We start from the raw sequence: 26951 nt of genomic DNA on the forward strand, positions 1-26951 counted from the left end.
AACCACTCTTATCTCCCTAATCCAGAAGGCTCTGGAATGACAAATGCCTTCACTCAGTGCGTAGTCCACACTGGTTCAAAGGGAACTCCTACATCTTATCAGAGCGTGAGATAAAAAGTCCTGTCACACAAGCATCCTTGACCTGTGTTTCTGTACTAACAAAGATTGCTTTTAAAAATAGATGTAATGTTTCTGTTCCAGCTTCTACAGATTGATTATTACAACCTGACCAAGTTCTATGGCACCGTGAAGATAGACACCATGATCTTTGCAGTGATTGAGTACTGTGAAAGAGGTTCTCTGCGGGTAAAGAATTTTGCATGTTCCCTTCTACGCCACAGTGGTCAAATTTCAAAGAAAGAAAAATAATCTCCTGCTCTGTGTCTCTGACTCTCATGCAACAGCAATTGGTGACAGGTTTCTGATGTTCAGGTCCCTCTCCCTTGCTTATCTCTCCCCAGACTTCCCAGCTGTGGCTCTCATCAGCTTGATGGTTCTCAGCAGCCAAAGCACGCAGTGAAGTGCAAGCAAAGAAGTACAGGCAGAGCTGTGCCCAGGCAATTTGTATTGTTAATTATTAATACATATTAATATTGTTAACACAATTTGTATTGTTTTCCCTATTGGGAGCATATAGTATATCATGTTTTCTTCATTTTCCAAGCCATAGCTGTTGTCTCTGCTGATGCTCTTGCAGCCCCTGCAGTGGCCTCAGAGTTTGAAAAGACAGAGAAAATAATATATTCCATATTAATAAGGGAAAAACAGTTTAAGGCTACAGTATGGTAAATCCCATTCTGTAAGGGACAGCATTTTATAAACAGAAACCATAAACCGTTACCCAGCAAGAGTACGGAAATATTTAGGGTTTATTATTACAAATAATGTTTCAAAGCTAATCATGACAGCATGGTAGCATCAGATTTTCTGCAGGTACAAATAGTCTCTGCTTTTCAGTCCGTACAAAGACTTTGATCAGTAGTAGTGAACTCTGGAACAAGCTCACAGCAAGGGAGTAAAATAACAGCTCTATCCCCGGTTATTTTCTTGTAAACTCATGGAGGCTTACTTTTAGCAATGGAAATCACAGTAGCTGGAATTAACTGTAAATCATTGGCTCTTTATGATAAAGGAACGGTCTACTTTGAACTTACAAGGCCATGAGTTAGTTGGAAGGAACTGGACTGTGAGCGCAAAACACACAGAGTTTTCTTTCCCTTCCTCTTACATACCTTACTCATTCTGTTTCAGCAATTTTGCTTTATCAAAGACTTATCTTGGCTTTAAGAGCAAATTCACTATTTACCTTTAATTACACAAAAGCCTCTTTTCTAGACTCCTCACTTTTCTAGTTCTGTGTAAGTCTAAAATTTATTTCATATTCTTTGTCTTCTGAGTCGACTCCTGCTGTAGTGCATGTACTCCTAATATGCAGGGCTATCCTTTTCAGTCCTTGGTTGAAAGGCTGTGTGATACTCAGAACTTGTCTTCTGCTTTTTCCCTAATGTAGATTAGAGCCAATTTTTTTCCTTGCCTTACAGGATGTTTTAAATGATAAAATCTCCTACCCTGATGGCACATTCATGGACTGGGAATTTAAAATCTCTGTCATGTACGATATTGCCAAGGTAAGTGGGCTACTGACAGGTCAATGTTAATCTACCTGTCCTTTCTTGCAAAATGGATCCTCTGGAGAAGAGCAGCAACCAGGAAAGGGCATTTTCCTTTCCTTGTTAGAACTGTATGCCCACTCTTTCCTCCTCTAGTAATAGGTTTAGGAGGCCTGAAGAGCCGGTGGCTTTCAGACTGAAGGAGCAGATGGGGGCCAGATTTGTCTTTAGGATATTTATAAATAATAAAATATGCCCCAAAGAAATGTCACCCAAAAATCAGAGGGTTACCATTTGTTGACTGGGCTCTGGTTCTTGTGACTCCTGGGCAGTCAAAGACCTGCAAAACACACTGTGCTGACTGGCCTCAGGTAAGGCGTGTAAAGGAAAACTTCATTCTTTCAAAATGATGGAATTATTGCAATTTGTACCCAAAAACAGGATCAATTTTTTATTTTTCTGAACAAGCTCTGTTTATTTAGCATCCTGATTTTCTCACTCATCATAGAGTCTAGTTTCTCACTAGGGCAATCCATTTCGGGCAGTGAGGGAAGAAATTCATCCTGTACAGAAACCAAGACGTGCTTTCAGTAACTTTCGGCAGATATTTGCACTTTAGGTCCTTGTAGTAGGAAGAATCAATACACGCAATGAAGCAAATTCTATTTTTCATTAGAGACTTGCATCTGATTAGCTAGTAGTTAAGGAAACTTTGCAATTCACATATATTATCTCTCTGCTGGTGATGCAGAGATTTAACTCTTTCTTTTGCTAGTGCTTGACTGTTGTCCTCTTCCTATTGCTGGTTTGCAGTTGGATAGTCATTCCATTTCTCTACACGCTTCAGTTCTGACATGGTCTCCATGATGAATGACTCCACTGTGTCTGTTCTAAAGAGATATTGAAAATCTTGCTCTTTACTAAAACCCCCTTAATCCAAATTGTCACAGTTTGTTGGCCTTGTTAATGACTTTCAAGTTCAGTTAACGTTCAGCATTAAGTTTCATTTTAAACAGCAGCAGTACAGTTTCCCTTCCTCCTTTTAGCATATCAAAAAAGCAGGATACTTTTTAACCCTTTGCAGTTCACCTTCAGGTATTTTCGAGGAAAATGATGATAGGCACTGGATTTGTTTATGAGAGAGGGGGAAAATCCCAGTCCCTCTGAAGGCAGTGACCAAATACCCAGTGACTGTATTGGGTGGGACCAGGACTTCAGAACCAGTCATTCACTGCACCATTGGTAATGAGGACGTGGGCTCTGAGGGTGGGTGAAACACTGCATTGATTCTGTGGAATGGCTCCTGAGCATTATTATGTTAGCCATGTTAGGAGAGATGGTTCACAAAACCTTCCTGAAAACTCATACATACTCAGGAATATCTGACAACTTACAGCCATTTGGATGATCTGTCAGCCTCTCTTTTTCCTTGACCTGATGCTGTGATGGTGCCTCTCGGACCTAGCCATTACCATGAACTTCTCGTACTGGTTTTCCCAAACTGCACCTTCCCTACCTCCAGGCAACCTGCTTTTACTTGATCGGTTTCTTGCTTTACTTAAGTCACTTCATGACCCTTCAGCTCCTGTTCCGCTTTTTCCAGCACCTGCCCTTTTCAAGCCCTCTCCCATCTCTCTAGGCTGTTAACATCCCTAAAAACAATTCCTGCAGTTCTTTTGCCTTCCTTTTGAAACACTCCTCCCTCTCCACATCACCACTTTCCAACACTCTGCTTTTACCGTTGCTCAAGCAGTCTTTGTACTTCCCCTACTCTTCATCTGGCACAGAAGCTGCTGCATCAGTGTTTCTGAACAAGTTAGGTGATTTCTATTCCCTGGCATAGTTAGTCAAGCAATGACTATTCCTAGAGCAGCCCTTAATACTTTGGAGGAGGTGGGGTAGGCAAAGAGGGAACTGTAGATCCCTTCCCTTCCCTTCCCTTCCCTTCCCTTCCCTTCCCTTCCCTTCCCTTCCCTTCCCTTCCCTTCCCTTCCCTTCCCTTCCCTTCCCTTCCCTTCCCTTCCCTTCCCTTCCCTTCCCTTCCCTTCCCTTCCCTTCCCTTCCCTTCCCTTCCCTTCCCTTCCCTTCCCTTCCCTTCCCTTCCCTTCCCTTCCCTTCCCTTCCCTTCCCTTCCCTTCCCTTCCCTTCCCTTTCCTTCTTTCCTTCCCACTCTCTCCAGATCTGAAGGCACCACCTGTAGCTACATGTATTTGGGTACTTGTGACAAAAGAGATCTGATGAAAGGCCTGCTAAGAAGGCATTGCAGTAATCAAGCCTTGCAGTTACTAGTGCATGCATTGTCATTGCAAGACTGTTTATTAAATAAGGGGCTGCTGCAGGATATTGTGCAAGGGATTGTAATAGTCTAGCGCTGTGTTAGGAAAAGTGTTTTACTCCAAAGTCTCAGTCAGACTAAAGCTTCATAGCAGAGGTTACAGGAGTGCCTCAATGATTTAGGAGTGCTGCACTCACTGAAAGTCAGTATAAATTTTGAAAATCACACTGTGGCTTCTTAACAGGCTCCTTGTTTTCAGGTAGCTGCACAGCATAGTTAGAAGGAAAGAGGAAAGTGTTATCAGGCACATCTATAAGACTTGTGTCTCCAGAAATTGTTAACAAGGAAGCCCTGGTATAAGGAAATCAAAATCACCTTTGCCTGCCATTTGATGCTGAATCTTATTAGGAATTCTGCTATAGCAATGGGTATATTTCCTGGTTGATGTAAGCAGGAACAGGAAGAAGGCACAGCTGGAGCAAATAAACCCTGAAGTAGGCAAAACATCCTGGATAGTGTCAGCAGGGCTGCATGATAAAAAATGCTTAATCAAGAAACATGCTCATTGGATACAGCATGAACACAGTCTCTGTAAATTTTGGCAGGGTCTAGACAGGCCCAGGATAACCAGTCCAACCACATTCTCAAGGGATTGCATCTCTTGCAGGCTGCCTGTGTCTCAGACATGCATCTGCTGTGCCCAAAACTCAGCTCATGTCTCAATGATCTCTTGTAGCACTTACTGGTCCATTCCCAAGGACAGAAAGGTGCCAAAAGGAAAGAAAACCCAGCCATGTTCACAGAAGAAACTAAGCAGATAAAACATACCTGTTCTGGCTTCCACAGAATATAGATTGCGATTCACATAGTGAGCTGCAGAAAAGAGGACTGTAGGAAGAAAAACAACCAGCAGGAGGCTGTAAGTAGGTGTGAGCTAAAGTACTGCAGAAGAGAGAGATGAAACAGAATAAAGAATAGCAAGAGGGTGCAAATTAGCATACCTACTTCCTTCCTCATCTTACACCCACTTACTGATGTTCTTTTCCTGATCTGTGAATCAGTGCTGGCCCTGTGTTACATCTCCATACTGGCCCAAGTATTATACCACATTCGATGTCTTAGATTAAATGAACCAAATTCGAAGGTGATAAGTAAAAAGTGGCAAACTACATACCTTTGTACTCACGTGTGTGTTATGAGTCAAGAGTCAGAATCTCAGGACGTACAGCTGAAACTATATTGGCCCGTCCTCATGGTGCTCACTTCCCAGTTTAGCTCGTGGATAGCTGATGTATATTGACTGGTGCAGAAAAAAACTATTAACATTCAAGTCAGAAAACACCCTTATGACTATCTAGTCTGATCTCCTGCCTTATATAAGCCATAGTACATCATCTAATATACATTGCCCCTGCTATGGTCCTCTGCTTTGCAGAAGAGGATCTGCTGCAATGTTTCTAAATGGAGTCTCTGGTGAATGGTAATCTTCAAAGGTGATACAGACATAAAAAGCAATTCTTCTTACCTCTGGTGACCATTAGTTGAACGTGTAGTTGGAAACATACTTTGTTTGACATTCCAACAAGTCTGTACTAGATTCACCAAAAAACCACATTTATTTCAATTGAAATCAAAGCTTCTGTGGGAGGGAGGAAATAAACTTCCTTAATCCCCAGTTGTGATCTAATCTCATCAAAACCCAAGATGCTATGTCAGGCTTTTGTTAACCAAGAGGAAGGATAATCTTTAGTTAAGACATGATCCTTCTAATGATCCATCCTCATTTCTTAACATTGACTGCTCCTGTGATCTTGGAAAGTCTTCTCTGTAAAATAATACTTCTCTCCCTCCATGACAGGGATTTGTGATTTATGCATGTGTATTGCTGATGAAGGCCATTTAATTACTTGGACACATATTATGCTAATACTTTATATTCTTGTTGACTCTGGTAACAGCTGAGTGTCTCACACATAGTCTTGCCTTTTACCTCTTTTATTACCACAACCACAGGGGATGTCTTACCTGCACTCAAGCAAAACAGAAGTTCATGGTCGACTCAAATCCACGAACTGTGTAGTGGACAATCGCATGGTAGTGAAGATCACTGATTTTGGCTGTAATTCAATTCTGCCTCCACGGAAAGGTAAAAACAATACCCAGCTAGACTCTCCTTCATGCTTTCCAACCCAGTGGAATTTTCTTATATTCATAGTACAGTAGGGCCTAATTACATCTTGTACAAAGTACAAAACATACAATACAACTTTGTTTCGTGTAGCAGCCATCATTACAAATTATATCTGAAAACTCTTTCTTAAATAACACAATCAAAGAGAATTATTAGCAGGTAGAGAAATTAGGCAGTGTAGGATGAGAAGGAAGGGGACAATGAATTTTCAACTTATATTTGAGAAGACGGAGACGTTTCACATGTGGCTGAGATGCAAGAAATATTTTCAGCATCCAAGGGCTTCACACTAACAGCTCACATAAGCAGTGAGAGAAAAAAATTACATTCAGACATAAGCATACTCAAGAGTTGCAATGGGAACAAAAGAAGAGTAGGAAAAGTGCACTGAATGAAAATGGTCTATTCTCTGTTTTGCAAATTTTGCATTTAAATTTATATTATTATAATATTTTAATGTGTTTATTTTATTTCATTGCTCATAAACACTTTGACAAGCAACCACAAAATCTCTGGCTACTAGACTGCTTTTCTCAAAGAAAACTTATTGCTTCACAAGAGATCTACAGATTCATTGTGGCTGGACATTGCAGCCTGATATCATAATACTGTCTTCAGGGTCACTGTCTGTCTGTTATGATACATCATCAGCATTTCATGCCATGCTGTCATACCATGGCACTATTCTAGTCTTGAGGTTCAATAGCGCTTGGTACACTAAAAATACAGATTAATAATTTCTGTAGAAAGAAAGTGGTTATGAGTTGGTAATATTTATGTCAAGCTCAAAGGCACTTGGGGATTATTTCTGCAGAGTCATGATATTAGGGCCACCAGGAAATATTACAGTTTTCTCATCTGACATCTTGTATAACACACTCTGTGCATCTGGCTCAAGAATTTATGCCTCAGCTCTTTTTATTAGCACTGGCATTCCTTGGTCTTATACAGATGCATGGGCTATTTCTCAGAAGCCTATGTGAGGTAGCTAAGAAAAGCAAGTCCATTGCCAATAAGCATAACTTTTCTGGAGGTGTGAGGGTCTGCACCTACAATGGAAAATAGTAGTTTCAGAAAATTCCTTAACAATTGCAAACTACCACATCAGAGGTTTATCCAACGTGTGTTGATGTTAGCCTCTGAAAATAACTGCTAAATGGGCAAATAAACAGTAGCAGTGGGCTCTGGTTTTGATATGAAAAGAAAAAATGAATACACTGAGAAGGATCACCCTTTTCAATTACCTTTTTTCCCTTACCCATTTATCTTTTTTCCCACTGTCATCTGGATTTTCAGACCTGTGGACAGCTCCTGAGCACCTCCGTCATGCTGATGTATCTCAGAAGGGTGATGTGTACAGCTATGGGATCATTGCCCAAGAAATCATCCTACGCAGAGAGACTTTCTACAGTGGACACTGCCGAGACACCAAAGGTAAATCCACAAATTTCTCTTCTGCTGTAGCCTTGCAGGATGTTGCAGCTGTAAGTAGCCCACTTCCCACAGGTTTTTGTGAAAAGCACTGTCTCTTGTAGGTGTTTGAACCACTCCTTTCACTGTGTGATGAAGAGCATGTTTGAAAGACATCATTGTGGGGCAACTGTCACTATTCTTTCTGTAAATAAGGTTTTTATTGAGTTTTCTTGCCCCTTCTCCTCCCTCTCCCACCTCTGCCACAGCATTACAGAAGTTAATATTATACAGAGCTGTCCAGACTTACTGTAACATTTAAAGGATCAATTTTTCTATTGAGTTGTGCCCTACATTGTGCACTAGTAATTCACTCAAACTAGGCATCACAAATCAGCAATGTCAACACAGAACAACAAAAACTCAGCAGCATGACATGAGAACAGCTAGCATTTAAAAACCGGCAATTCAGACTTTATTCCAGCCTGTCAAAGTTAACTTTAGTAATTTCTCTTCTGTCAGAAAAAGAATATCATCTTGTAGTGCACCCATTAAACCCCATTTTGTGCATTTTGTGACATTGTGGCTAACAGCCCAGACAGTCCCAGTGTCCAGAATCCATGCATTCTTGTCTATTACAACATTACAATCACCATAAATGCATGTGGGTTTGGGATTTTCCTAATGACAGTTACCAACAACAAGTTTAGACATTGCCTTTATCTCTGAGTCATCCTGATAGATCCGCCTCACATTTGTTAAAACATCTAGAGCAGCAGCTGGCCAGCCTAATAGCTCTTTTCCTGAGTAACATTTCAGAATAACATCTGGGCCAGGCTCATCATCCCACATTATTGCAAATCTATGTTCATATCCGGGAAAATACAGTATTTCATATCACCAACTCTTTAATATAAAAGTGGATCTAAGAGTGATTAGAAATGCCTGTTGCCCTTTGACCAAACTCTTCAAGACTTTATGCTGTGTGACAGATGATCTCCTGAACCGCATATGAATAAAACAGCACAGAGAAAAGAGAAGTCCTTCTACTCCTTATCTTTGAGAAGAGGCTGCCACAATCCTCATGAATGCAAGGATTTTACAAACATCCCCAAAATAGATGGAGAAAGGAAAGACTAATGCTCTTCCTTCCTGATTTTGACTTGCAAAGCAAATCCAGAGCAAACTGCATTCTTTTAACTGTTTTCTGAGTAGTTACACTCTGTCTGTGTTAGCCTCAGACACTGTGGTTCTGAGATGTGGTGGCAACCACAATAGTCTTTGTCTAACCATGGCTGTCATAGTCACAATCTCGTTCCTTGTTTTAACTTTGACCTGTGTCTTGACACTATCTTGTCATTTTAGAAAAACTGTCCTATTCAAATAGCATTAATTTAATCCATCCAGCTGAAAGTATTTTTAGCACTTCTAGGTGCAGGCTGTCTGCCGCTAGAGATGGTCACACATATCAACATGTTTAGTAAGACAGCAGTAAACCTTCTGGGCCTAAAACCCAGTAAGTCCTGTGTTGAGTCTGGATACAGGGTAACTTGAAAAAAAAAACACACAACAACTAGTTTCCAAACTTCAGTGAAAATATTAAGTTTTCCATTGGGTAAGAAGATTGTTTTTCTCCCTGAAGCTTTTTTCTTAAAATCATTAGTGGATGTCTAAGCTATCTATTGCTGTTCTAATAGCTTCTGATATTATTCATGGGTTTTGATTCTGCAGTTTGAGTAAATATGTTCAGCATGGTTTAAGTAGTTCATCAGATTTCATGTAACAGAAAGGAATGACTTATTAGATATTTCTGAAGTGGCTACTCATTTAAAAGTCTGGATTAATTCATTAGCCAAGACAAAGCAGCAAGAGGGTAGACCATACTTACTCAAATATCTCTGAAATGTGTTTATGGCATCATCTGTCCTTGGAAGAGAGTAGCTCAGGCTTAGGATGACCATTAATTTTCAAATATCCAAGATAAAAAGACAGGAAGAATACCAAATTAGAGTCAATGGTAATAGGCAAGGAAACGTCCCCATTGCACGTTAGATTCATTTGTTGTTAAGTCTCCTGCAGAAAGTCTATCAGAACAAATCAGAAAGGCTATCAGAAATTAATCTCTGCAAGTTAGAAGACATGATACTGATAACTTGGGACAACTGATACAACCACTTCTGCAGGACTTCACTGGCAGCAGCAAAGACTGTTTGAATTTTAAGTTGTTTAAAAAACTCTGTACCTAGCCTCCATCTACAAACAGGAAAATTAAACTCAATTTTCAGGTACTCAGCAAATTCTCTCAAACTGCAAATACGTATTGATCAACTTAACATATAATACTATTTTTATTAATGAGTGAAAAGAAGTCCCACAAAGAAGTAACTAGGTCATAGTCCTCTTCACTGACGGCTTTGTGAGACAGCTGTTAGACCAGATGTTGCTCCACTCTTCTGCAGAAACACCTCATTCACTGTTCAAGACTGAAATCTTGTCATGTACCGACACTCAACTCAAGCTGCCTCATTGCTCCACTACTTTCTGCCACTGGCTAATTGCAGTGTTGCTAATAGTTGTTGTTACTTCCTCTCTCAGGTGTATGTGCAGCATGGAAATTTAACACATTCCTCTTGCATACATGAGGCTTACAGAGGTTCTTCTGTCTCTTAGTCCACAGGAGACTTCTTTCCACTTTTGGAGACTCTTAAAGTCTCCTACTCCTTCTCTAGTCTGTAACTTCTGTACCACAAAGCTGGAACCTACTTCATCTTTTTAGGGTGATCACGCACACTGGGCATGCTTAGGCATCCTTAGCTACTCTAGACATACCATCACGATTACAAACCTTCCTCACATCATTATATGCTTTCTTTGGCAAAACTGTCTCCCAAACGTAATCAGACATTATTAATATATGTGTTTCACACTTGCAGATTCTCTCTCTTCCCTAGAGGTCAAAAAGTGCTTCCCTTTTTTTACTCCCTTCCTCTGGAACTCTGGAGGTCTGGAGGCGAGGGAGAGAGAGAAATTTTCTGCTTTAGTTCTCAGTCACTGTGCTTAAATTGCTGTGCAAATGCAGCCTGCATTCTGATGTGTTCAGAATCCAGATAACTTTCATAGAATGGATTTCATGAATATGAGTACAAATGAACTAACAACTGCAACGTTTTTATACCATAAATATTAATATCCTAGTTTTAAGGAAGCTGAGCATCCAGAGGATGACTTGAACTGATCTGATGAGAATTGTGGTTCTCCACACTTTTGATCAAGTTGCAATATTCTAGTGGGCTCCTAGCTTTGTTTTTTACTACTGCTATACTTTATGCTGAGAGGCACATTAATAATGCCTAACGTTCATTTGGGAAGATGCCATAACCATGTCTACCGTGACCAATAAATACTCATGTACATTCCTATTCATTTTGCTTACAGGGGCCTTCAAGCCAACCTGTTTTGATCTTGTGCCATTTATTTAGAAAAGCTTCAGAGCTGAAATTCACATCAAAGAGAAAGGAACTGTCTTCAAGGTTTCTGTTTGAACAGTGACTTGCAACACATCACAGGACGCTATCCACAACGAATGTTCTTCTTTTTTTTTTTTTTTTTTTTTTGATTAAAACTTTGCATCTTTTTTCTTGCTTTAGAGAAACTTTACAGAGTGGAGAGCGGCAAAGGAGTGAAGCCCTTCCGACCAGACCTTGCCTTAGAAACAGTGGGAGAAAGAGAGATGGAAGTAAGCTAATAATTAACTAAGCCATTTTCTGGGTGAAGGATAGAAGTCCTGGCCAAACTAGTGCTCATGATCATGGGAGGATGAAAGCTATGCACATTTTATGCCAAATGCCTTAACCTCATGGGAAGAAACAGTATTCTACAGTTGTTACCAGTGAAATGAAACACAACTCGTGAACATTTTTTCACCCTTCTTTAGTGTATTCTGTGCAGCATCTCTTTAGTTTTCTCCTAGTGATGGTTTAACAACTAATACATGTGTTAAAATTAGATCCCTTATGAATTTGCACATTTCATTAGGTTGGTTATCTTGAAAAAAAGCAAATGTATCAGACAGTGTTCCCACCTCTCTTTCTGGAATTCCCTAAGAACTACATGGAGTTTGGTTGAGTGAAAGGAGGCCTTAAAATAAAAAGGGAACATGTATTTATTTAGTTTAGCACAGTCTTAGGGCTATGAACAGCTAGCTATACGACAAGGAGAGTGTTATACTGCTATACCATAAGGAGAGTGTTATATTGATATATGAAACATTACTTATCATCATATTGTGAGGGTTGTGTAACTGTGTGTGGGAAAGCAGCAGTCTGACCTGCATATGAAAGGATCCAGGATGGATCAGCTTTCTGATATACTCACAAATACATTGTGTTGCAATAATTCAGGGAAGGACTATCATTATCTTTTGAAAGTGCTCTCAAGTAGTAGTACTGCTTACTTATCTTTATGTTACAGTGGTGTGTCTTTTGAAATCTGGTATTATTCCAGAGTGCTAGAATGATATATGGACTTTAAATAATGCATGAGGATCACAAGGGATAATATCTCATGGAAACTGGTGGCAGTAAAACACATTTCACAGAGGATTCATCTCACCTATCTTTAGACATCTAAGAGCTGTTTATCTCAATCTGACCTAGTCACCACAGGTCCCTTTTACATTTGATAGAGAGAACACTCATCCAGATGACTACTTGGACCTATTGTATATTTTTAGACCAAGTTGCCTTTCTCTCTACTGATTACAAATATTACCTAGGGTGACTATGGTATTCATAGGCATCTAGCTTTTAAACAACAGCATTACGAGTGGGATTTACCTCAAGTAGCTTTAGAAGTCTGCAATGCACATATCTGTATTTGATCTGTTTACTCCATAGTCCCTGAAAAGAAATGGATACTTACATGGTGCCACTCTTCTGACCTCTTCTGGATAGCTTTAATATAAATATAAATATAAATATAAATATAAATATAAATATAAATATAAATATAAATATAAATATAAATATAAATATAAATATAAATATAAATATAAATATAAATATAAATATAAAATAGCTTTAATCACACCTCAAATGTACCTCTTTCCATAGGTTATATTGCCCCTAAGGCTTCTTGCTCAGGTGCAGATGCAGACATCAACATATTCAGTAGATGAACCCCATAATTTTTGGCTGAATCACCAGTTTCAGAAAAATCCCAAGCTCAGGGTATTGGAGATATAATTACCACAGCATTTACCTCCATGTCAGTAACCATACCTGGCACGAGTTGCAAGACAGGATCCATTTATTTGCCTTTCATTTATGTATTGAAAATTCAAGTGAAGAGCATGTCACTAGCCACTACAGAGTTAAGTTTAAGATGCCTGCATAAGTTTAAGATGTCCTACTCATAGATTCATAACAGTTAGTCACACATTTCAATATGTTGCTAGTCAAGAGTAACTGGAAATTCCCTAATGATCTAGTGCTGTTTAGCACCATTATCCTTGTATACCCACTACTCAGTTGGACTTTCCTTAAATTTTTGTTTGAAGGTATATACACTAGTCAAGAGCTGCTGGGAAGAAGATCCAGAGAAAAGACCTGACTTTAAGAAAATTGAGAGTATTCTGGCTAAAATATTCAGGTGAGCATTAGAGGCTCCATTTTTCAAGATGCTCCAAACTCCTTCTGGGTGTTAGAAAGCTTGTATTTTTAAGTGTGTAAGCCGATGTGAATATGGTTCAATCAGTAGAAAAAATGAATGTCTTCGCTTAGACTTACTCCTTGCCAGAAAATTAGGGGAACAGGTGCATATGCATATGTACATGTGTGTACATGTGCATCTATGCATGTATTAGCTGAGTGAGGGTGGGATGATCACCATACCTCAAATTGGTACATTGTGAAAGTTGCAAGCTGGATAATTAGAGATTCAAGCCATTCAAGTAATTCACCCCCTGTCTCTAGTCAAGAGTTGCATAGTGAGTCATGTTGTCCAAGTTTCGGGAAACGAAGGCACATAAATGTTTGGATGATGATTAGAAAGTTTGGATGAGCTGGGTTGTGCCATAAATGAGTTCGGATGGTCCCAAATTAAGCTGACTAAAAGTGTTGGGTTGTACCTCATTAGAAGAGTTAATTACAGGGTTTTGTAGGTATAAAGTTGTGGGATAATAAGGGCCATACCTGAATAAACCCTATGAAGTTATACAGACCTTTCACCTGGCCACTGTTGCATTGTTCCTAAGAGTTTAGTCTGAATTGATTATTTAGATGTTCAAACAGTGAGATTTTAGTCACTTCTCTTGGGAAATTACTCCCCAGTTTTTAAAGTTCTCCATATTAACCAACGCTAACAGTAATCACACCGTGTTATTTTACATGGGGAGAACAAGATGTCCTCCTCATGAAGGGTCATGCATGATAGTGTGTCCCTGACATAAAGACTTATCTAAAGTAAAAGTGGCTTTAAAGTCCAGTTAGACAGAGCACTAATCTGAATCTTCCAGTCTGGCTCCTTCTACTTTCAGACTACTCAGACAAACAGGGGTTATGAGTAGCTCATATTACCATACCTCTGCTTCCAGTTTAAGCTTAAGCTTCTGGCTGGAGTCTGCAAAATCTTGTGAGCAACACTAACCTATGGGCTACTAATTGTTCCATTGAATTGTTTTGTCTTCTACAGAGTTACCCCAAAATTGTCTTAATTCTTCTGGCTAAAGTCCCCATTTAAATGTTACATGCAGTTTTCTACCCATCTTCTTTAGCTTCCTCTTGGGGATCTGAACTTGCTAGTTACTTTTTACAAATCAATGTTCATGGATTACCCAGGATAACCTGGACTTGGCAATATTAGCAGGGTGAAGTGATTTGAAGGTGCTTTAAGAATTAGCAGCAGTGACAAGCATGGACCATAGACTTTCGATTCATAAACATAAGCTCTCCAAGCAAGAAAAAGAATGATGTACTTAAAGCACTTTGCATTCTGACCACATGGAAGTTAAACACTGGAGAAGTTTTCTACTGCTCATTTCTTGCCTCCCTCAACAATATACTTCCATCATCCTTTCTTGTTGGCTCCTGTGCATTTCTGTTATTCCCAGTAACTACCATGGCCAGACCAATGAAAGCTACATGGATACCCTGATCCGGCGTCTACAGATGTATTCCCGGAACCTGGAGCACCTCGTGGAGGAGAGGACAGAGCTATACAAAGCAGAGCGAGACAGAGCGGACAGGCTTAATTTCATGTTACTTCCAAGGTTAGTATTGGCCAGCAGGATTTTCACCGGCATTTTATTTACATATATCACCTGATTATTGGAGAGTGAGGGTTGGATTAATATTAATCTTATATTTCTTCAATTTAGAGAACGAAATGCTACCTCCTCTGTCCTAATTCTTCCCACCTTACAGACAAAATGCAAAATTTAGGAGTTGCCATCAATTCTCACAGTACCTCTCCTGTCTCTCTGTGCTGCTCATTTGATGACAGTGCGTAGCTACAGGAAAAACATGGCTTTCTTTGCTTGGACAGAATCACAGGCTTTCTATAGACTTTGCTTCCTGGTCTGATTTCCCATATAGGTCATTGGAGCATAGCTTGGCAACCTCCCTGCCTGAGGCTCCAATTCCATTCAGCATGTGCTTAGATTTAAAAAGATTTACTGAATTGATGCCTTAATTAAAATAAAATAAAAAAAGAAAGAAAGAAAGAAAGAAAGAAAGAAAGAAAGAAAGAAAGAAAGAAAGAAAGAAAGAAAGAAAGAAAGAAAAAGAAAAGAAAGAAAGAAAAGAAAGAAAGAAAGAAAAAGAAAGAAAGAAAGAAAGAAAGAAAGAAAGAAAGAAAGAAAGGAAGAAAGAAAGGAAGAAAGAAAGGAAGAAAGTAGGAGCTCAGATAAACTTGATCTGATGTACAATTACAGTGTAATGATCTAAGCCAAGGAAGAAAAACATCTCAGCATCTCAGTTAGAAAGCCAGTGTGAAGTATCATTGTTCATCCATAAAATGTATTTGCCTAGGAAAGGATGAAACTGTGGTGAGGACATCTTTATTCACTTCTTCTTAAGGTTAATAGTGTCAGATATGTTTTGCTAACATTTTATCACAACAGATGAACACCTTCATGCTTGTGTGTACCACCCTAACCCATAAAATTACATGTCCTACTTGAATGTTACTGACACTGAAGGTTTTTTTTTTTTTGCGTAAGAATGACTAAATGAGTCCTCATTTTATCAGTGTATTGATTTGTTCAACAACTTGGCAGTATTTTGAAATATTGAAAACTCTTAATTTTACATAATTATTGTAAGTTCATCATTGTAAGTATGGTATAGGACAAGTATTATTGATATTGTAATATCGGTAATCCCAGTAATTTTGGCATAACATACATTAAGAATACTAAAACTATCATGGTACTTCATTGCTTGTTTCAAGGATATTTATCTAGTGAGTGTATTGATTTTGTGACTCATTTGAAAAGCCAGTGTCTGTTCAATCCGGTTTTGGGGAAAATTTGAAATGATTTGTCTGTGCAAGCTGAGAGACAAGGAACCCGTGTTTCCTTCCACTCTTTGTTGTTCACACCACTCTATTACAATCTTTATTGTACATGAAATACAGCATTGTGCAATACCTATATTTTATGGGTCTCTTTCAGTTATTGTCTTTTAATATCTCAGTAGGAACAAGTATTTTCCTGGAGTTAGAAATGCAAGAAAATACAGGTCCCTCTGAATAGATATTGACTGTCATGGTATTGAATTTTTGTTCCATAAAATTATCAGACTATGATATCTCATCTGAAATCAGGATGAGTTGATGTAATTATCAGGATGCAATTACTTCTGCATTGGGGGAAATGGAAAAAGATGTCTTCTTACTTATTTGAAACAAAAGTGCAGGTAGAATGTGGGGCTACAAGTCCACAGTTTCTGAATTTTGGTTTTAAATTTGACACAACTTCCTAATTTCTGAACTTAGCCAAGAAGCTCAGTTGCTTGTGTCTCAGTTTCCTCATCTCTATGATCTTAGCACATTTGGATTTTGTAATTAACTAATATTAGTAAGTGCTTTGAGGTCCCTGGCTGAAAGGCATTATGGACATCTAAAATGCTATTACAATGGAAGTTTTCAGCATGCTATTTGATGTTTCCTAACCAGAAAGCTATGATGTGGTTGAATTGCATGAGAAAATACCTTTAATGTTAAGCACAGACTATTCATCTGTCTTCCTGCCTTCTCTATTTCCACAGGCCAGTAGTAAAATCTTTGAAGGAGACTGGTCTGGTAGAGCCAGAGCTATTTGAAGAAGTCACTATCTACTTCAGTGACATTGTTGGCTTCACCACACTCTGCAAATACAGCACCCCTATGGAGGTGGTAGATATGCTGAATGATATCTACAAGAACTTTGACCACATTCTTGACCATCATGATGTTTACAAGGTGATTAGCTCCTCACTTTTGCTCAGTTAACAACCAGAGGACACAGAAATCAAATAGGCCAAGATTACCCCATTTCAGCATGCTTGTGTACCAACTTATAGCAAACTTTATATACCAGCTGGTCGCAAATTCCTTAACTGAAATGCTGTGTACAGTTATAAGCATTCATATACCAAAAAGGTGTCAGCTACCTTAAACTAAACAATCCTGCTGGCTAAGGAAGACCTGTTTAATCACGAACAAGAGGATCTGATAAAAACTTTCTGCTCTCAACTAAGTATGTATTTTGCTATGTCTGCAGGTTGTGACTTCTAATTGTGTTTCCACAGGTAGAGACCATTGGTGACGCATACATGGTGGTGAGTGGTTTACCAAAGAGAAATGGCAACCGTCATGCAGTTGACATCTCCATGATGGCTCTGGACATCCTTAGCTTCATGGGATCCTTTGAGCTGCGACATCTGCCTGGTCTGCCTGTTTGGATTCGCATTGGAATTCACTCTGGTACGCAGTGATGCTAGCTCAATAGTGACAATGCAGTCTCCTGCTTTTTGAACTTAATAGAATAGATATCCATGGAAGATGTGGTAGCACATCATAAACAACTGCTCTCCTTGTGAAGAATAACATTGAAAACAATGTTCCTGGGGGAAGAGTAGCAGAAATAAATAAGCCACTAGCTTGCTCCCCTACAGTGCAATAGCCCATATCTATTCATTTATAGTTTGAATCAGTAGCTAGTAAGAGCAACTGCCATTGTTCCTGGTTTGATTAAGTCAATTGTAAGCCTTTGAAGATTGTTCCTCCCTGACCAAAGCGAAGATCAGACATGGCCAGATATGCTTGTCTGGCCACAAAACACAGGCCCATGTCTTATGATTCTGGAGACAGAAGTTCTGACTGAGTCCACGTGGGAATTTGTGTTTTAATTAATCCGTAAAATATTTTTTTCTCAAAGGGCAACTGCAGATAGCTCAACAAGCCCAAGGACTTTGGGAAAATATATCTTTTCATTTTTGCTTCTTTCAACAATAACATGAACACCAGCTGCCAGGGGAGGAACATATCACTGAAAGCAACTGGGGCACTAGGATACCCCTTGAGGCACCAATAGGAATCCCCTACATAATAATGCTTATTCTCTTTTCCTCTTGCTTCCAAAACTGACAGTATCTGTATTTTTTCCTGCACAGAAATTGTGTTTAAATACAATTAATACTGTGCAGCAGCATTTGCCTTATGTTCTTACTGGATTCTGCAAGCTGAAAAGAGCTAGACTGGGTTTGAAGTGGAATGGGAGATGGTGAGATACTTTAGTGGTAGAGAGCATTCCATCGGTGAAGAACACATTGCTCCAGCAGTGCTTTGCAAAAGGGAGAGACATCTTTCAAGTAAATAGTATCTTGACCAACCTTTTTTTATCCTCTGCATCCCTTTCCTAGGTCCATGTGCAGCTGGTGTGGTAGGAATAAAAATGCCTCGTTACTGCTTGTTTGGAGATACTGTGAATACAGCTTCACGGATGGAATCCACTGGCTTGCGTAAGGATTTAGGTTTATCTGTCGGGGTAACAGGACCAAAGGCTATTGGTTAATTTGTGACTGAAGTGTCTGTTTTCAGCTCAGAACAATTTGTTATCAGCTCACAGATGTTTTAAAGATGAAGCCCTATTTGTTCTGATTACCAATTGTTTCACTGTCCTGTTGAGCAATGAAGAATTGTTCCTTGTTCCTGTTCCAGCCCTGGTAACAGGGAGTACATTGGCTGTTTTTTGCTGTCTGAGTTCCTCTGGAAGATATGCTACTGATGTGTTTAGGATTTAATTCTAGTGTATGAATTTTGGATTTTAGTTCAACCTAGAATTGTATTACAGCTTTGTTGTGTAAATATGCCAACTGCATATATTAAGTTGAAGCAACTTCTTCTTCAACTATGCCATTAGGGAACTGTGCCAAGAGCCAGTTTGTCTTCCTTCTGCCCAGTGTCTTCACAAACTATTCCCTTTATAGGATACCTCCCAATTATTCTTCTCCCTTTTGGTATCTAAACACTAGAGATTACATTTTCAGGTTGAACTTTCATTGTCTATTTAATTTTTAGCTTTAAGGATACATGTAAGTGGTTCCACAGTTGCCATCCTGAAAAGAACAGACTGCCGATTCCAGTATGAAATGAGAGGAGAAACATACTTGAAGGTAACCTTTACCATATGCATGCACAGAGAAGAGGAACAGTATAAAAGTATTATATAGCTGAGAGTATCCTGCTACTTAACAGCTAGGGGAACAAGGGTTACAGATCAATTGGTATCATAATCTCCATTTGTTGAAGACACTTCTGTAGAGACAATGCAAGCAATGAAGAGCTGCCCAACTTGTAAATAAAGTAACCTCAAGGTGTGGAGAATAAATGAAACATACTATTTATATTAGAGAATTACAGAGTGATAGTAACAGTGAATCAGTCTCGTAGAAAATAAGATGAATCTATTGCTAATTTGCTCTTGCTCTGATATCTGACTGCCTACCTATCTATTTATTTCAGTCTATGTAACCAGGCAGATATGTGTACTTGGGAGCTAATGGCAGATAGCACAGCTCACCTCTCCCATGGTTTCAGGTCATGGAACAGGGGAGTGAGTGTGCAGCTGCATCTCACCCATTATTCTTCTTCCTACATCTAATTTTTAATCCTTTGCTGTGAGCATCATTTACTGAAAACAAGCAAAGGCAAACACAACAATGTGCAATACAGAATTATTTAAGTAAATGAACTACAGGAAATTGCAGTCTAATCCCTAAATTGTGCTTTCTCTTCTTTGTCATACCTATTTAGGGCAGAGGAACTGAGATTACCTACTGGTTGACGGGTACCGAGGACAAGGAATATAATCTCCCAACACCTCCTTCTGTGTAAGATGGTCCTTATATATGACAAGGAAAAAGAAATTCCTAGCCGTTGCACTTTAGGCTTAACTGTTCTTCCCTGGCACTTGTTGTTTTTTGTTTTTAATAACACTCAGCTAGCCTTCAGTAGTTAGAAAGCTTAACATTATATGTGCTTATAAACATGTAAATATTCATGACAGTATTAGCTCTGGGACTATGCATGTGCTGCAGGTTATTTATATGTGTAAGTGCGTAACAGGTTCATTTCCTTGGAAGGAAAATAAGACTTTCAGGACAAGTTGCTGATGTGGTAAGTGCAGGAGATGGACAGAAAAATGACACATATTCCCCAAAACTTTAGTCTTAATACAACCTGCATGTGACACTACAGTTAGAGGATACCTGCAACTAAAATGTGCAGCTCTCTGTAGTACCATGTTATGCCTGTGTCTTGTGGGGGAATCTGCAGATGGAATGAAACATGCAGGACTTTGAGCAGTATTCTGCTAGAAGGGGCAGACAAAGTTACTGTAATATTGCACAGGCAAAAAGTGTTTAAAAAATGAACAAAAGTTTACTTTCTAACACTTAAGAGAGTAGTTATCAAGAAAGAAAAGAGGCTGATGTCTTGGAACTGAGCTATCATTTTGCATTAGTACTAAATAAAATATAGTGATAGTGGGAGTGTTGTTTTTGAGAAACAGTGCAAAACTGAATTCAGGATGACTTGTCTTAATTTCATGTGTATTTTGCATGAATGCTTCATTAGTTCCCCTGAACTCAGTAGAACGTAGAATTTCCTCACTTTCTTCTCTAAATTCTTGTGTACAGTCGCTCTTTCCTAAGTGGGAATTTGCTGCTATCTGCTTTGAAATGACAGTGTTTCAGTATAACTTGAAGCAATTATATTGCAAATTGTAGTTTGCTGAATACATTGGAACCCATTATGGTGAAAGGCACAAGTAACCGTTACAGCTTACTTCTACTGCAAAAGTTTTGAAACGATGAATCCATTGCAGAGAGAAAATTTTCTGCCCATTTATTCCTATTTATTTCCTACCTAAGAGAAGAGAAATGGCTAAGAGAAAGATAAAAGTTTTCTCAGGACATTTCCAAACAGAAACAATCAAAATGTTAATTTACTACAGAATCTCATGAACTTTTTTTTTTTCATTGCAAAATACAAGTGTTTGTCTCTGGGCTGAGCAGGAAACAGTCAGGCCTATTTCTATGGTACACCTCTTTTGTAATCTCAGGACTTTTCTGAATTAAAATGACTAACAGAATTATTGAATTGTCAGTTCTTCTGGAATTCAACTGATGAAAAAAATACCTCTTGAGCTGGATCACTGCACTCAGTAATGTTTTTGTTTTCACTTCCTCATATAGGCTGTGACTCATAAAATTGCCCCTTAAAATTCTCATATGCAGAGTATTCAAGTAAAAGCCAGGCACACTGCAGAAATTTATGAAAACATGGCAACTCTGTTACTGAAGACCACCTGAAATTGAAGAGTGGAAGTGCTGGTACCAATAATGGTGTTGAGAAATAGAATCTACTTTGATTGGGAGTGAATTTAATTTATGTTTTCCTTTTCATGCAAAGACAGTAATTTATACTATCTGGATTTTTATTGACATTGCTACACTTTAAGATAATGACACTGCCACAAATCTCCTCTGCAAAGACTGTAACCCATACTATCTGGAAAAAATTACACGTAATTCCTGAGTTATATTCCCAAATCCAAAACCTGGATTTAGTTCTGCCTACACTTTGTATCAGTAGTTTGTGAATGACATGAAGATAAAAGTGGGGTAGAAATGTTTGAAAAACACTTGAGATCTGTGAACCACTAAAAACTTGTGAATCAGTGACTTTTTTTCATCCTGTTGCTTTCAGGGAGAATCAGCAGCGGTTAAAAGATGACTTAGCTGAGATGATAACCAATATTCTTCAGAAAAGAGAAACAGAAGGGTTCAAGACACGGCCTATATCACGGGTAGCAAGCTACCGAACAGGTACCCTGGAATACCTTCAACTGGCCAGCACAGAGAATTCTATGACATATATTTAAAACTGGACATGTATCATGACTGAAAAAGCTGCAGCAACTCTCGAGTACTTCACGTAAAGGCTGGAGGCTTATATTCTCAGCTTGTATTCTCAGCTGGAGGGGAAAGAAAATACCTTTTCAGGCATCCATTCTACCATTCAAAGTACATCTAGCAGCACATCAAACCTCTCTTCACTGTGATGTCCAAATTGTCAGATGACTCAAGAAGGACACATGCAGTCTGAGTTGAGAGAAATGAAAATACTTACACGAGTCCTGAAGATAGCTTATTTGTTCTGGTTTGTGTTTTAAATGTGATAGCCTGTTCAATAATCCACTTCTGAAAATATTCATAGCAAAGTCTTAATTTGTCATGATTTTTAAATGTTGTATTTAATTTGTCGTTTTTATTTTAAGAAAGATCTGCTGTAATATATTTGAAAATAACATTAAATATATCATGTGTAAGTCCTGGATATTTGCCTTGTTGCTTCTTCTGCAGTTTTCCCCTGTGCCTCCCATATTTTGTTTAACTGAATCGTCTTTGCTCAGGAGATAGCATTTGCATTATTCACCTTGGAAGATAAGTCCAGAATTTGTATGGTTTCTAAAGTTTATCTGAATGTCTTGGGCCTGCAAAATGAAACTGGAAATCTTGCAAAAACAGACTCTTTCATATCTTCCCTCCACTTCTGCTTTTGCCCTCAAACCAGAAGTGCAACAGAAATGAAGAAAATAAACTTATCTGTATTTTTTAAACCTCAGAAACTTTCAATTCAACTTTTGGATGAAGTTTCATGACCAGGCAGAACTCACATTTTACTGAGATGACTGGCTCATTACCTCACACCATGGCATTTATATTAATAATCAGATTTAAAAAGCAACTAAAGAACAGCAAACACATGTAAAAGAAAACCAGCATTCACACGAATAAATAACAACTAGTGAGCAAAATTTTTGCAAAAGGCTTTTGTGTACTGGTGGCTTTCAAAGCAGAGTTACCTCTTTCACAGTTGTCAAACACTGGTCAATATTCAAACTATAAACTTTGCTGCGTAATTTGTCCCCAAATCATTCTTCTATGGTTTTGAACAGCATTTTTGTCCACGTAAACAATCTTAAAATAGTCAAAAAAGAGCAAGCTAGTTGCTTGTGTTTTTTCTTTGTTGACTTAAATTGACTTTGGGCAAACACACACAAAATTAAAACACTCCAAAAATAAAACCCAACGAAACAACATAAGTGTACATACACGTTATAAAATTCAACCAGGTTATGCTGTAGGGCTCGTAATACTGCCTGATGAATGTAAATTCCAGAAATAGCAGGAGAATGAAATAGCAGACAGCATGTAACCAACAGCTACAGGTTTCAGATTTTATGTAAGCAATCTTAAACTTCGGCTGGCACTAATAACATACCATTACTGCTCCTGTCTGTGTCCTAATGGAAGCATTAGCTGGGATGAGGATAGAAAGAATGACTGGTATTCTAAAACTGATATGTACTGAAAAGAGTATCAGTACAGTAGCAAAGCATGAAGTCAGCACGTCTGCTGTTTCCTGGCCCAAGCTGCCAATCAACAAGCTTCGTCTCCATGTCTGCATTCTTTGGTGTGACTACTGCTCTGCAGCGATACTTGGCACCACTGGACTATTCTGGTTGCTGTATCTGATACACTCAGCAAATGTAGCTATAATGGCAGTGACAAGTGTTGGACTCTTAGAGCCTGAGGAAACCTGCTCCTACTACATTAAGCAAAGTTGCTTTGTTCTTTGAAGTGACTTAAGTCTGTTTTTAAAGAGGAGTTGTATGGGTTCCATCCTTGACACTCCTGAGATAAAAATTATTCAGCAAATGGCTGCTGACACAGCAACAATAAATTTGGACAGTAGTTAGTTTTCAGCAGCCCTTCTTTCCTGCATGCTTCAAATTATAAATTTCATATAATTCCTTGAAGATAAATAATAACTTTAACACTGAGTTGATCAACGCATTTTCCAACAAGGTTGTTTTCTACTTGCTTTCGTCCCTGTACGTTTCTGTCACCCATACATCACAACAAAATCATTTTTTACTACCCTCTTTAAAAGTTTGCACCTGGTTTCTGGTTTGAATCTGTCTCATATTCAATGTCGTATTATTGTATCTTGATATTAAATGTTAGATCCAAGTGCCCTCTTCATCAGAAATCTGTCACCAAAGTCACAGTCATTCCTTTTTTTTTTTTTTTTTTTTAAGCAGTGAAACATTATATCAAAAAATCTTGCCTGAGATGTAATTTTGCTCTCCAAGTGGAAAGGATTTTGGCTGCATCAACACCTGCTCATTTGAACTTACCTCGCAAATCAATCTGTGAGTCCCTGGGCTGGGAGCAGTTGGAAGTGAATTTTTCTAAATACACATCAAGAGCTTGTAGCTTCGGTCAGACTTCCCCCTTGCCTCCATCTCATTTTTCCCATACATCCACACACACCTCTTGTTTTAGCATTGTATATTTGTGCTTTTTATCCTAGTTCACACGTGCTGCCAGTTTCCAGCAATGTTTACCCCTTGTACATGGAGAACCTTTTAAAAAAATATTTTCTTTTTCCTGCTGTAATCCTATCCAAGGAATTCAGTTTTATCCTTGTCTCTTACTGAAAAGTGACCCTGAACAGTGATGGGTATAGAATGGTTCCCGGAGCCGGTGGCGTTGTACTGCTCTCATCCAGGGCTTGAGGCCAAGAGTTGCTATTTGGCCCAAACTGCTGGGCATGTGACCTCTCTAATGTGAGGCTATTACAGGCCACCAGTATCAGATTTTAACTATCTTAAACAATTACCAAAATACAAAGTCCTAACAGTGGCTGTTTTACAACAGTGGTAGAATAACTGTGGGGAAGTTTCCAGAAGCAATCTGAACCAGGGGGGCAGCGAAGGACCACATGGGAAGTGAGCGGTCCATGGCTGTAAACCCCGTGGAAAGGATTCGGATCCTTCCTCTAGTCAGAAACACGCAGCGGTTTGGCCCAAGAAGGCCAAAAGTTTCTTCTCCTCTTCGTAAAGTGTGTGGTTTGACAGACACCACCTCACTCCCGGGGCTTCATCGGAGCAAACCCCGGAGGTTAACCCGCCGGGGCAAGCCCGGTGCCCCTCGAGGCCGGGCCTCGGCCCTCACCGACCCTAACCTCCGGGGCCTGAAACACAGCCGGGGGGGGCTGGGCGGGGGGCAGGCGGCCGACCCGGCCCCAACGGTCCCCGCAGCCCCCGGGCCGCCGCGGCGAGACCTCGGCCGTGAAGCGCGGTGCCAGGCGCGACCCCACGGCACAGCCCGGAGCCGCAAGGGGCGACCGGCCCGGGGTCAGCCCTCGTCCCGGCAGGGCCACCCCCAGCCCGGGGCGCCGGGGCGGGCGCCGGAGGAGGCGGGGGCAGCGGCGGGACCTGCCCTGGGCGAGGGAACTTCTTAAAGTCCCGCCGCCGCCTCCCGCTGCCCAAAGGAGACGCGGGGCGGCGGCGGCGGCGGCATGGCCCGGCTCGGCGGCGGCGTCTGCTGCTGCTGCTGGGGGCTCGTCCTCCTGTGGGCGGCGGCGGGGGGCCGAGCAGGTGAGACGGGGCGGGCGGGGAGACAGCGGGGCTGCTCCGGGCCCTGGAGGTGCCAGGCGGCCGGGGGGGGGCTGTCCCTCTAGCGGAGCCCGGCCCGGGGCTGTGCCGTGACTCCGGAGCGGGCAGCGCGGCGAGAAACAAGGGGAGCCGCCGGGCTCCGCGCCCCGCCTCGGGCTCCTCCCGGGCTGGTTCTGGGGGAAAGGGACCCCCGCATACACACTCTGTGACCGCTTAGAAAAAGGTGCGAGGCGGCTGGGGGGGGATTCCCCCCGGCCTGCGGGCCGGGGAGGGGGCTGCAGGCGATGGGCAGGGGCTGCTGGAGCACGGCCAGCCTCTGCCGGCCGGGGCAGGCGTGCCGGCGGCACCTCCTAGGTGTCAGGCTTCCTCACGTGGGCTTCCAAAACCTCGTCCCGGAATGGGCGAGGGAAAATAAAGTGAGCTCGACGGATGGGAGAGAGCCTCTGGCTCGCAGCCGTGCTCCGTGGCGGTGCGGGATGCACGCACGGGAGCCGCTTGGGATGTGGTTGGTGCTGGCTGCGGCTGCCGGCAGTTTGTTTTGTCAGTTTCAGAACCCGTACCTGCGCATGAGCTGGTGTTTTCCGACCAGAGAGACTTGTGCTACCACTACAGTAATTAATTTGCCAGTGTCTGGTTAAGTTTTAAAAATCTGACATTGTTTTCTGTGGTAGAAACACCACTTCCATGCTATTTTTATGCTCACCGTTTTTTAAAATCATATTTACATAATATATATATTAAGCCAAAGTTATAAGGCTGCAATTAAACTTCTTAATCTAATGACTGAAACTTTCACAACAATTCTGAGCTTCCTTGGAATGCCATAGCCTTTCTGTCTCCTGATCTTCGAGCTTTATTCTTGTAACTCCTATCAGTCCAGAGCCAAATTTGGGTGCAGACAGAGTTTGGCAAATGGCATAATGGCATGTATTGCTGATCTTCACAGTTTTCCACAGAATCTTGGCTTCTTGCTTAAAAATTGAGTTTCTGCCTGGGTTTTGAGAAACGCTCCGGCTGTGGACACATGCTGTGGTATGTAGCTGTGCTAGAAAAGAAGTGGCAGGGATATATGAAGATAGTGTTTTTTTTCTAATTTCAAAGCACATGTAATGGGTTACCCAGCACCTGAAAGGATGGGGCAAGGAATTGTTAAAGGAGGGAAATTAAGAAATGCTGAACAAGTGTGGAATATATGAAAGCGAAGCTGCCTCTGGGAGATCAGTAAAGGTTGGTGACAGCAGCGTTCAGAGCACAGTGCCCAGCGGAGAATTCCGGATACCACTGGTATTGATTGCAAGAGTAGGGTTGTTGGGGAGCAAATCTCAGCAGTGGCATATCTCACACTTCTGCTTTTAATGAATTCTGCAGCTCTTAAGGGCTGGATTCACTGCTTGTCTTCTACGAAATTCCTAGTTAATAATTGCCACAGAACAAGGGAAAATTAGGTAGCAGTTT

At 40.4% G+C, this 26951-nt stretch overlaps 2 protein-coding genes and 1 long non-coding RNA gene across 3 annotated transcripts in view; 2 read left to right on the forward strand and 1 right to left on the reverse strand.

Annotated features, from left to right (window-relative positions):
• GUCY2C (guanylate cyclase 2C) overlaps positions 1-25185 on the forward strand; it is a 48380-nt gene extending 23195 nt beyond the window's left edge. Inside the window, exons 15-27 of the mRNA XM_083844763.1 lie at positions 202-306; positions 1542-1628; positions 5899-6031; positions 7373-7510; positions 11134-11222; positions 13044-13135; positions 14595-14753; positions 16753-16945; positions 17275-17449; positions 18388-18486; positions 19046-19140; positions 19781-19857; positions 21737-25185. Of these exons, the coding sequence (XP_083700889.1) occupies positions 202-306; positions 1542-1628; positions 5899-6031; positions 7373-7510; positions 11134-11222; positions 13044-13135; positions 14595-14753; positions 16753-16945; positions 17275-17449; positions 18388-18486; positions 19046-19140; positions 19781-19857; positions 21737-21911 (1617 nt within the window). The 3' untranslated portion in view covers positions 21912-25185. The remainder of the gene's footprint in view (positions 1-201; positions 307-1541; positions 1629-5898; positions 6032-7372; positions 7511-11133; positions 11223-13043; positions 13136-14594; positions 14754-16752; positions 16946-17274; positions 17450-18387; positions 18487-19045; positions 19141-19780; positions 19858-21736) is intronic.
• On the reverse strand, positions 1903-5878 carry LOC310902772. The gene is made up of 3 exons (XR_014586991.1): positions 4714-5878; positions 4261-4412; positions 1903-2500 (listed from the first exon to the last, which is right to left on the reverse strand). It is a non-coding gene; the product is annotated as an uncharacterized lncRNA (long non-coding RNA).
• A 127-nt stretch (positions 25186-25312) lies between the features above and the next one.
• The window catches only part of PLBD1 (phospholipase B domain containing 1), a 37220-nt gene continuing 35581 nt past the window's right edge, over positions 25313-26951 (forward strand). Inside the window, exon 1 of the mRNA XM_083844779.1 lies at positions 25313-25478. Coding sequence (XP_083700905.1) covers positions 25400-25478 — 79 coding nt within the window. The 5' untranslated portion in view covers positions 25313-25399. The remainder of the gene's footprint in view (positions 25479-26951) is intronic.

The sequence above is a fragment of the Anser anser genome, assembly GCF_964211835.1.
Source record: "Anser anser genome assembly, chromosome: 1".
In the NCBI taxonomy this organism is placed as follows: Eukaryota; Metazoa; Chordata; class Aves; order Anseriformes; family Anatidae; genus Anser; species Anser anser.